Genomic DNA, 10,993 nt, shown 5'->3' with positions numbered 1-10,993 from the left:
AGTAAAGTAGGATGCAGCGCTGGATAAGATATATACAACTCTTCCTTTAAAGAGCTTGTAATTTAGTAGGGAGACAGCCATTAACCAAATTATTATCATAGAAACTCTTGAAAATACTGTGAGAGAAGAATGCAAAGAGATAGATTTTTGAGTTAGATGATTTCATTGGTGTTGGGGAAGAAGGTGAGGTCAGAGGAGGCTTCTCTCTGAGGGTGCAAGTTTGGCTTGCAGTGAAAAGATCTAACAGAAATTCCTTTGGCAGGGGTGGTAAAGAGGGGGTGGAGACTCTTCCCTGGTCTAGTATAATTTTGTAAAATCCCAGAGTCGATGGAGCTTAGATTTTTAAAAAATCTTTTACAAACTTGACTTAAAAGAATATGACAATCAGGGGCACCTGGGTGGCTCAGTCGGTTAAGCGTCCGACTTTGGCTCAGGTCATGATCTCACAGTTTGTGGGTTCGAGCCCCACATCAGGCTCTGTGCTGACTGCCACCTCAGAGCTTGGAGTTGTTTCAGATTCTGTGTCTCCCTCTCTCTCTGACCCTTCCCTGCTCATGCTGTCTCTCTTTCAGAAATAAGTAAAACATTAAACAAAATTAAAAAAAAAAAGAATATGACAATCAGATATTTCTCACACTGTGTTTTAGCTCTTCTTTCTAAGGTTGCATACTAGAAATCACTCCCATATTGAGTGAGAGAGTTGAAGAGACACAAAGCTCCTGCCACAACAAAGTTCCTTGCCCATGACTTAATTATACTTCCTAGGGGAGATAGGACTGTATCCTTCTTTCATAGCTGAGGTTTTTGACAGGGATGTCATCCAACTGCAAGTTTTCTTTCCTCAATTGTGACACAGGGAGAGAAGCTTCTTCTACTACATAATAAAAATATCACAAAGTCACACAGATGCAAGATATGTTTATTATTTCCCAGGATGTCTCATGCTTTTGACTTTTTTTCCCTTTTGTAGCTGATAGAAATTGCATTTTTGAATAGAACTGCTCAGGCCTTGTGAGTTCCTGCTCAGAATCACCAGCAGACTTTCTCAAGTCCGTATTTCCCCCCATTGTAAGTAACTTGATAACAGGCCAAGAGTCTTGGCTTATGAGGTAGGAGTTTTCAAGTTACCTAACACTGTTCTATTATTTAATTAGGTTCTAAAACACTTTGAGTTAATGGAAAACCTGTAAAGCTATTTTTTTTTAACTGGAGAAAAAGGAGGCATGAGATCATTTTAATATCATGATATCATGATCATTTCTTTCTTAATAGAAGCTTAATAACAGATGGTTGCCTTTTTAAAGCTATAAATGTAAAATTTATTATAAGCAAAAGAGAAGAAATTGGAAGACAGGAACTGAGAAAAACAAACCTGATTACCACTACCTGAGTCTTGGGCAATTTGAAGGAATGAACCATTGTTACTAAAATCTGTTATTTGAATAAACATGAGATTGAAAAAGATGGCAAAAGAAACATAAAATCCAAACTGCAACTGCTAAGGTGAATTAAATGCAGGACCAAGTAGCCATGAAGCAGCCTACCATATAAAGACAATACTTATGCATAAAAAATAGTTCCCTACAGATAGGCCAGTAGACAGTGATATATAGAACTGTGGATGCTTGAAGTACAAATTGTGTTCCATAATTGTAAGTATGTGTTATATTTATGAATTGTGGAAGATCACATGGAAAAAAATAATCACTCTTCTCCATTCAGAGTATAATGCTGAAAGCTTCCATTTCCTGTATGACCATGGCCATGCCAACAGGACTGTGGTACTCAGATTTACTAAACAACATTCTCCTGACTCAAAATTGGTCTGGGAAAAGCATTGCTGTTTTGGTTTCTGTGACTTTTACCGTGCTTTTATGACTTACCAAAATCCTTCTCCTTAACTGTCACACTAGTGTTGTTGCTGCTGCTGTAGTAGTGTCTCTACCAATTATAGTCCAACCCTCTAATATTTCCCATAATAAAATTTTAATGTTATTTTTTCTTGATGATTATTTTTTAAAAGGTTAATATATGTCTATCCTGGATTCTATGAATGAATACTTTCTTAGAACTAAGTGCTGACACTTCATTTTTATGCCTTTACCTGTGTTGTGTTTGTAACTATGTTAGGGTCAATTAGTATTACTTTAGCTGTCATGAGCTAAGGAGAAATGGACAGAGATAGACTTAAGGTAAAAAAAAATTTTTTTTGGCACCATCTAAAGGCCAAATGCCATTATGGTACTTATAGTTATGAAAATTTGATAGTAACTTGAATAAAAAAAGAGGCAAGAAAAATTTATTGCTATGTGATATGCAGCAATACAGACATGCTGAATTTCAAAGAAACAGTCCTGTAAGATTAGACAATCCATGTTGTAGACAATAGAGTTTCAGCCAAAAGACTCTATGTTATNTATATTTAATTTATAAAATTTAAAAATAATTTATAAGAATTATAAATTATATATATGTAGGTTTATGGTGTTTTTACTTAGGTTTATACATTAAATAACATTATAATAAAAGTAATTTAAGTTAGTACTGGGAGCAGAGAATTTATTCTTCATAAATTGTACTATTTTATTCAGTTTTGATAAACTTGTTTCACATCAAACTTCACAACCATTCCTGTAATTATCCCATAGGGCACTTGTAGGTATTTGTTTTACTGTTGGACAGCTCTGACGATTAGAAAGTTTTTTATTTTTTGCTGTTATTACATTTCCTGTAAGTTCCAACCGCTGGTAGGAGTTATACTTAAGAACAATTCAATTCTTTTCTCTTTTTTGGGACCTTTAAGTTATAGGAGGATAACTATCATGTTTTTTTCCAGAGTCTTGCTTTCATAAATGTTTTTGAGAACTTACTTTGGCCAAAACATTGTGCATAAGCTCTTTGCTCTTCCAAGCTTAAACAGCTACACTCCTGACTTTTCCTTGAAACATTTTCCCCTAATTACTGTAATTTATACAACTCTAGCCATGTTCCTATTGCAATGTGGCACCTAAAAATAAACATATACAAAATGGAAACTTTATTCAATATAGCCAGTAGTAATAAATAGGAATTATTAAACTCGGTAATGTATTGAGCATTACTAGGGGCAGATACTGAAGTAAATGCACACTATTCTTGACTTCCAGGAGTTTTGAATCTAGTTGAAAATAAAAATCACTAGTTTAGATGTTAAATATTATAAAAATACTCATTGTAGGACTTCATAGGGTTCAGAAAACTTAGTTCTAGCTTGTTACTTGATGTTTCCACGTTCCAACTACTCTTGTCTTGAAATCCAAATTGGGTCTGAATATTACCATTGCAAACAAGTACCAAGTGATTTGAGCAAAGTAACATAGATATCGGTAGTGCCAAACTGGAACCCAGGTTTCTTTGCTCTTTCGTCCTTTCTCCACTCTTCACAGCACGAAGAGGAAATCTTTGTTTGAGATAGCAATTTAGGGATTAAGTTAATAATTTTTGGAAAGGCCACTAGAAATTAAACGTGGCAAAACTCTTAATTCTTGTGATTGCTCCTTGTTTAGCCTACAGCAAGTAAAGACTGTTATCATTCTTTTTGAATCGTATTTTCTTTGGATTTTAGGCAGAGCTCAAGCGCAAAAGACGGCTTCCTTTCTTAACCAAAAAAAAAAAAAAAAAAAAAAAATTTTTTAAAAAAAAAAAAAAGTTCTTTAGACAGGAAAAACACAGGAAGCCTGGAAAGTAACCAGATAGGTCGTTTCCAGAGTCCCATTTACCCTTAAGCAATATGGTGAGCTACTTTTGCACTTGCGCAGAAGGAAAACTTGGGCGGGGAGTTCCGCTGCGTCGGGTTGCGCTCCGGGCAGGGATTGGTGGCTGCGGACGTGGGAGGCGGAACCGGAAGAGCGCCTGTGTTGTGAGCCTCAGCCTGTTCGGTCCCGGCGTCTTTCCAGCGCCTTGTTCCCAGCGGTTGGTGCTGCTTTTGCCGGGGGTGTCATGGGGGAAGCGGAGAAGTTTCACTACATCTACAGTTGTGACCTGGACATCAACGTGCAGCTTAAGATGTAAGAGAGTCGGGACAGTGACTGGGATTGCTGGGGTTTAGGGACGCTGAGGCGGGGGCCTCTGGCTTGGGGGGGAATGATGCTTATTAGCCAGAAGGCCAGCCTGGGGGCTGCCTGGCTGCAGCCAGGGAAGCAGAGGAGAACGGGAGCGTGGAAAGGGGCGATGTCAAAGACCGATTGAAGACTGGTCTCTGGGAGAAGGAGAGGGGTAGGAATATGCCCTCAAGTCCCACGACTTTCTTTGAAGCATTTTGCTGCTGGCAGCAACCTCTTTAGGGGTTTTACGTTTTACGCATGTAGGAATCGAGTTTCAGTAAAGTCGTCGTCTCGCCGTTAATAGTTGGACGGTCTTTAGTTTAGAATGGGGCTGGCCGGCGGAAGAGAGACTACAGAAATTATGGAAAAATAGACACAGGCAGATCTGGTAGTTGATGAGTACATGGATACAGTATTATTAGAAGCACAGGAGGTGATAGAGACTTAGGTTGAATCTTTGGACCATCTGACATTATTTAACCAGGGAAGTTGGAAGTCATTCAGAGGTGATGGTGGCAGTTGCAAAGGGACTAGAAGATATGAGAAAAGAGCCTTGCAGGAAAATCTTGGGGCATCACAGTTGAAGTAAAGGCCAAGGGCGTTAACAGCCTGAGATGAGATTAGTGGAACCGAGACTGGGGACTGGAAGCACTGAGTTGGAAATTATGTCCATTTTAAGGCAGTCTTATAGATGTATTTTCATATGTGAAAGCTATCATAAATTATGAATCATATCATCATTCATAATATGTTTATTCAGTATTCATCTAATGTGCCTCTGGGAAAGGGCTGCATACATGCAATGAGTACATTTTCTCAGCTGTCAGATGCACCTTTGAAGAATTGTTCCTTTTTATTTTCACAAGTTACTTCAGACTCTGACAGATCTTTTTCTCTCCATCTGGTAGTGGTAATAAAAATAACAATTCAGCAACCAAACTGTACTTTGTAAAGTAATTTGCACACCTATTTCAGGAATTTTCTACAGCATGTAGCACTAGTTGCTTATACAGGACTGTATTATCATTTGGTAAAGGGCGTTCTTTCAGTCTCCTACGTCTGAGTATTTATTGGACATCTGAATGAATTTTTTGAAACTTTTGAATGTTAGAAGGAAAGAAGAAAAGTAAAAAACAAAACAAAACGAAAACAAAACTGGCATGTTATTAACAGACACACACTGGGTATTTTGAGACAATGATAAATCATAAATTAGAAGTTTGACAAAGTTCAGTACCGTCTTTCAGCTTTTCAGACTGCCACTGTTGGTTATTGGGGGGCAGGAAGTATCAAATTAGAATCATATAATCAGAGAATAGTGAATTCTTAATTTTGTTCTCCCCAGGCTTTTAATTTCAATGCTACAGTTTTAATAACAAGTTGCACTTTGATGTCTCCTTTCTTAGCGCTGTATTTAGATATCAAACCACCTGTGAGACATGGTCACTTTGGATGCGCCAAAGCACTTCAAAAGCAGCTTGTCTGAAACTGGCACATCATTAGCCTCCTTCTCTAACTCTACTCTTCCTGTATTGTCTCCCATATTTTGGAGATTGCTGACATCATTCAGCAAGTTGGTTAAGACAGAAAACTTTGGAGTTCTGCACACACCCCTCTCTTACCGTCTCTGTTGAATCATTCACAAATTGTCTTAAATCTACCTGCCTCATATCTTTGATCCAAACTTCAGTCCCTTCTCTCCATTATGTTCTTATATTGCTGCCAAAAGTTGAAATCTGACTGACTTACCCTCACTTCAGATCATTCATTTAACAGATTTTTCAATGTTCACTTTATGTCAGGCACTGTGCTGAATATGGTGTCTACCTAGCATCATTAAATTTTTTTTTAATGTTTTATTTATTTCTGAGAGAGAGAGAAACAGTGTGAGCAGGGGAGGTGCAGAGAGAGAGGGAGACACAGAATCCGAAGCAGGCTCCAGGCTCTGAGCTGTCAGCACAGAGCCTGACATGGGGCTCAAACCCACAAGGTGAGATCATGACTTGAGTTGAAGTCAGACACTTAACCGACTGAGCCACCCAGGGACCCCCACCTAGCTTCATTTTATACCTACTTTTCATTCTCATCTCCAGATCCTTCTTTGCCGTGTGAGCTTTATGCTTTAGCTATACCAAACTATATATGTAGTTCCCCAAACATACCATCTTGCCTCTTTGCCTCTGTATATGGTGATTTCTTTCTTCTGGGATGACTCCTTACCTTTTGGTTCTCATCTCCTATATATTGTTTGGTGGCTCATTTCAGACATCTGTCTGGGATGCTAAGCTCTTGCTCCCAAGCAAGGTTAGGTGGTCCTGAGACTTTTTGAGTTATCTTTCTGTAGTAGGAAGGACATTGGCTGGCTTTGGCCTCTTCTGCCCTGGTTTTTATTCTAAGCTGTGTTACTTTGTTTTCTTGAATAATGAGCTTGATCTCTGAGTCTCTGCTTCATTATTTACAAAATGAGAAAAGAGTGAGAAGTAATAAGGAGTATATAAAATGCTAGGCACAATATTTGACATAATCTTGATGTCCAAGAAATGTCCCTCCCTCTTTTTTAATGTCTCTGCGTTTCTTTTATAACTTCTTTTTTAAAACATTTTTTTGTTTATGTTTTTATTTTATTTTTGAGAGAGAGTGCATGTAGGGAAAGGGCAGAGAGAGAGTGGGAGACACAAAATCTGAAGCAGGCTCCAGGCTCTGAGTTGTTGGCACAGAGCCTGATGTGGGGCTCGAACTCACAGACCGTGAGATCGTGACCTGAGCCACAGTTGGACTCAGCCACCCAGGTGCCCCTCTTTTATGACTTCTAACTATATTTTTTAATTTAATATGATCAGGTAATGTATTTATATATATTATATATGTGTTATACATATGTTATATAAAATTTTTGTTTTGTTACGTTGTAACAAAAATTGAAAGAGTAATGAAAGAATATACAGTTACAAGTAAGTGGAAGCAAAGAACATTTTTTTTATAACACTGTATTGTTTATGTCATCTACCATTTCTGGAAGTCTGTGCCCAGTACAGTGAATGTTTGTTGAACGAATATACGAACAAGTCCTTAGCTTGAAATTAATAAAGTGAAATTAAGGCCTGGAAAACTGTTGATGTCTAGAAGGTAGATCAAGAGTTGATGACAGAATTTAAAATTAAGTAAAAGCCTAAAATAGAGATATATGTTGATGAAGATTAGAATGATCTTAGATACGTTGGGATTGTAAGAGTCTTTTAAAAGATGTAAAAGTGACTTTAATTTTATATACAGGAAAATGTTGAGATACCAGAAGGTTACTATGATATAAATATAAACTATTTTTAGTGTTTGTTCTGTATATGTTTATAAAATGTCTATAAGTATTATTATTCTTATACTTTCAGAGGAAGTTTGGAAGGGAAGAGAGAACAAAAGAGTTATAAAGCTGTTCTAGAAGACCCAATGTTGAAGTTTTCAGGACTATACCAGGAGACGTGTTCTGATCTCTATGTTACTTGTCAAGTTTTTGCAGAAGGAAAGCCTCTGGCCTTGCCAGTGAGAACATCCTACAAAGCATTTAGTACAAGATGGAAGTAAGTTGTTGTCTTGCATATGGTGGGTTCCAGACTGTTCTTCCATTTCGTTATAGATGTGCCAAGTATGATTTGGTAGGGATTAAAGAGGAAATTCAAAAAAAAAATTGTACTTAATACCTATAAGCATTGATCTAATAGTTTAAATCAGTAGCCTCCTCAGATGGAATAAAATATATAATAATATTGTAAGTACAATTTTGATACAAGTGAATGTGTGTTTGTATTCAGTATATTGGTATATTTTTATAACTACTTGACTGATTCACAAAATGAGCCAAATCAAAAATACGTGTGTAACATCCTTTAAATATTCTGCCTCTCTATGCTCTAAATACATGAACACCTCTGAATAGTCTGAAATGTAGTCCAACCTGATGTTTGGAGCTCAGATTTTCAGAGAGATCTGTTGTCATCTATTTGGATCAGGTTTTTATGATTATTTTAAATATGAAACTAACTTAAAAAAATTCATGGTTTACTGAGCATGATACATTAGCAAACCATTGTTGGGTTGCAAGGTAAATATAGTGAACATGAAGTTCCTGTTTTTCCAGAACACTGTTGTGGGTCCTGAACTCAAACTCTTGCCTCTTATTTGATAGACTGTATGGTACAGTTTTGTTGTTCTGCCTATGAGGGTTATTCAGCATCCTTGTGGGCTCCATGCAGGATATACAAGTTGTGTACCTCTTAAGGAAGAAGCTTATGCCCACAGTGTTTATGAAGACAAGATGTGACCAAATGGAATACCAGGTTGAGGGTACAACCCTGTGTTTACCAAGTGTGGTCTAGTCAGCTGAGAAGGGTTTTTCAGAGAGAGCAGAGCAGAGGCCTGAGCTCTAGTGACCTGGCTTCATTGAAACCAACTATTTTAGTAGCGTAATTTCTGTAGTAGTCCTTCTGTGGACAAACACACATGAGCACATTCAAGTATATATATGTATATAGTTGTTATGTTGGAAAATTGGAAACCTGCAAATGTAGAGAAAATAATATAATGAACTTCCAAGACCCCATCATCTAGCTTTGATAATTACAAAATCAAAGCCAATTGTGTTTCATCTATATCCACAGTTATTTTAAAGCATATTCCAGGTATTTTATCATTTTAACTGTATTTCTGTGTGTGTTTTTTTGTTTGTTTTTGTTTTTTTGAGAGAGAGAAAATGTGCGTGGAAGGGAAGGGCAGAGGGAGATGGAGAATCTCGAGCAGGCTCCACGCCCAGCGTGGACTCAGGACTTGATCTCACTGAGATCATGACTTGAGCTGAAATCAAGAGTCAGAAGCTTAACTGACTGAGCCACCCAGGCACCCGTTTGTGTATTTCTTTTTTTTAAACAAAACTACAGTACATAATTATAGTACATAATTACATCTAAAACAATGGACCAGGATTTCTTAATTATATCAGATTTTTAAACTGGAATCAGAAATTCTACAAAATCCTGAGATTGTATGGAGAATTTTATATCTTGTGCATTTTTACAGGGACAGAGTTCAAAGCTTGTATTAGGTTTTTTGAGGTGGCATGTAACTTCAAAAAAGACTTAAAACTACAAATTAGGTTTAGACCATCAACATTTATGGTGAATTCTACTTTTCTTTGTGAGGGAAATTGTATAGTGGTTATGCCAGGACAATAAAGAAAATTAGAGAAAAAGCAAATTCCCACTTACAGGGAGATTAAAGTCTTCTCTTCCCATTTGTCAACTCCTCTCTCCACTTTTTTAGGTGTTATGTATTGTTGAAAGATATAAAAACTGCCATATTCACTCTCCTGAAGTTTGAATTTTTTTTGTATTTTTTAAAATTATGATTACTTAATAAAGTACTGCAGAATAATTAAAGTGGCTCCTTTTAAAAAAATTTTTTTTAATGTTTATTTATTTTTGAGAGAGAGAGTGAGTGGGGGAGAAATAGGGAGAGAAGGAGACACGGAATCTGAAGCAGGCTCCAGGCTCTGAGAACTATCAGCACAGAGCTTGACGCAGGGCTCAAACTCAGGAACCACAAGATCATGACCTGAGTCAAGTTGGACAGTTTACTGACTGAGCCACCCAGGTGACCCGTGGCTCCTTTTTTTTTTTTTTAAATTGCAATGTTCAAAACATCTGTGTAGGAAATAGCTTGAGAAAATACCCATGTTAGGTTAATAGGATAGGCGTTTTGTTTGTTTTGTTTGTTTCTTTTGAATATATTCTTTTGGCTCGGGAAAGACATTTGTAGATATTGTACATCCTGTTCTTTGGTATTTGAGAATTGAGTTTTTTACAGTTTATCAAACCAAAAGTTGTCCTCCTAAAATGCATGAGGGCAAACTTTTCACAGTCATCTTCTATATACTTACTTATAAAAGAAATAATGTGCAAACTGTAGGAAAAATAATTTGCTATAAAAGGATCTCTTGCAATGTAAAATTTCGCATTCCCGTAGTTTGGACAACAGTTTTGTTTAGTTGAGGTTCCAAATGATCTGAATCTGATTTTTGAGATTCTGATAGTGAGTTGTAAGAGTTCAAATAGTGAGGATTCATCCAAAATTTATCCAAGTCTATTCTGTCTTCTCCTATCATGTCCATAGTGAGGAATACTTGTACTTTAGTTGCATTTAAATAGGGTTGTCATTTGTGTGAAATACTGCTGATATCCATGTTTTATATGTAAATATTATTCTGTAGGCAAGTGGTTTAAATATTTTTTCTTTTTTTTATTTACATTCTGTCCTGTCCCACAAAGGATATAACATGACTTCAGAGAGAGAAACATAGACTGATAATCTAATATAATTCAGAAATGACAACAGTAGGATTCAGGAGTGCACTGATCAGACTAGAAGGTTAGTACAGTGGTATGTGGGGTGGTGAGAATCCAGCCATCCAGAATCAGGCTTTACAATCTTGAAATGTTTGCCAAGTAGATTTAGTCTCTGGCTCAGTGAGGGTTGGGGCCTGTGGAAGGCATGATGCACTAAGAGGGAGAGAACAAAATCATGTTCAGAATTCATATCTTTTTGATGTCTGATCAGATCTTTCCATAATTTCTAAATATCTAGGGTTTTGAAACAGTATTATATCTGCAGATTGATTTTCTTCAAAAGAACTCTTCTGCAGAAGTCCAGTATATAAAGCAGGTGAAAGTGTAGTTTGATTTTAAAAAGGTTTGGGGGGGTGTTTTTGGATGGCAAAAGGTTTGATGATTGCTTGGTCATGGATATCGTCTTCTAGTCAAAGGCCAGAATATAGAGGTCAGAATTTTCATAGTTCATTTTGGATATTGTTGCTGATTTTTCTATCTTGAGCCTGTGTTGGTTAATCTTTGTGGTTTTTTTAAAGT

The 10,993-nt window shown here is 36.8% G+C and overlaps 1 protein-coding gene across 2 annotated transcripts in view; it reads left to right on the top strand.

The window, feature by feature from the left end:
• Positions 1 to 3,910: 3,910 nt before the first annotated feature.
• Positions 3,911 to 10,993, top strand: part of PIK3C3 (phosphatidylinositol 3-kinase catalytic subunit type 3) — a 146,337-nt gene continuing 139,254 nt past the window's right edge. For both annotated transcript variants that reach the window (XM_077777615.1, XM_077777613.1), the window contains exons 1-2: positions 3,911 to 4,046; positions 7,469 to 7,657. In XM_077777615.1, coding sequence (XP_077633741.1) covers positions 3,979 to 4,046; positions 7,469 to 7,657 — 257 coding nt within the window. In that variant the 5' untranslated portion in view covers positions 3,911 to 3,978. The remainder of the gene's footprint in view (positions 4,047 to 7,468; positions 7,658 to 10,993) is intronic.

This window comes from Crocuta crocuta, unplaced genomic scaffold (genome assembly GCF_008692635.1).
Source record: "Crocuta crocuta isolate KB4526 unplaced genomic scaffold, BGI_CrCroc_1.0 scaffold36, whole genome shotgun sequence".
Classification (NCBI taxonomy): domain Eukaryota; kingdom Metazoa; phylum Chordata; class Mammalia; order Carnivora; family Hyaenidae; genus Crocuta; species Crocuta crocuta.
This window is presented reverse-complemented; position numbering and strand designations above follow the sequence as displayed.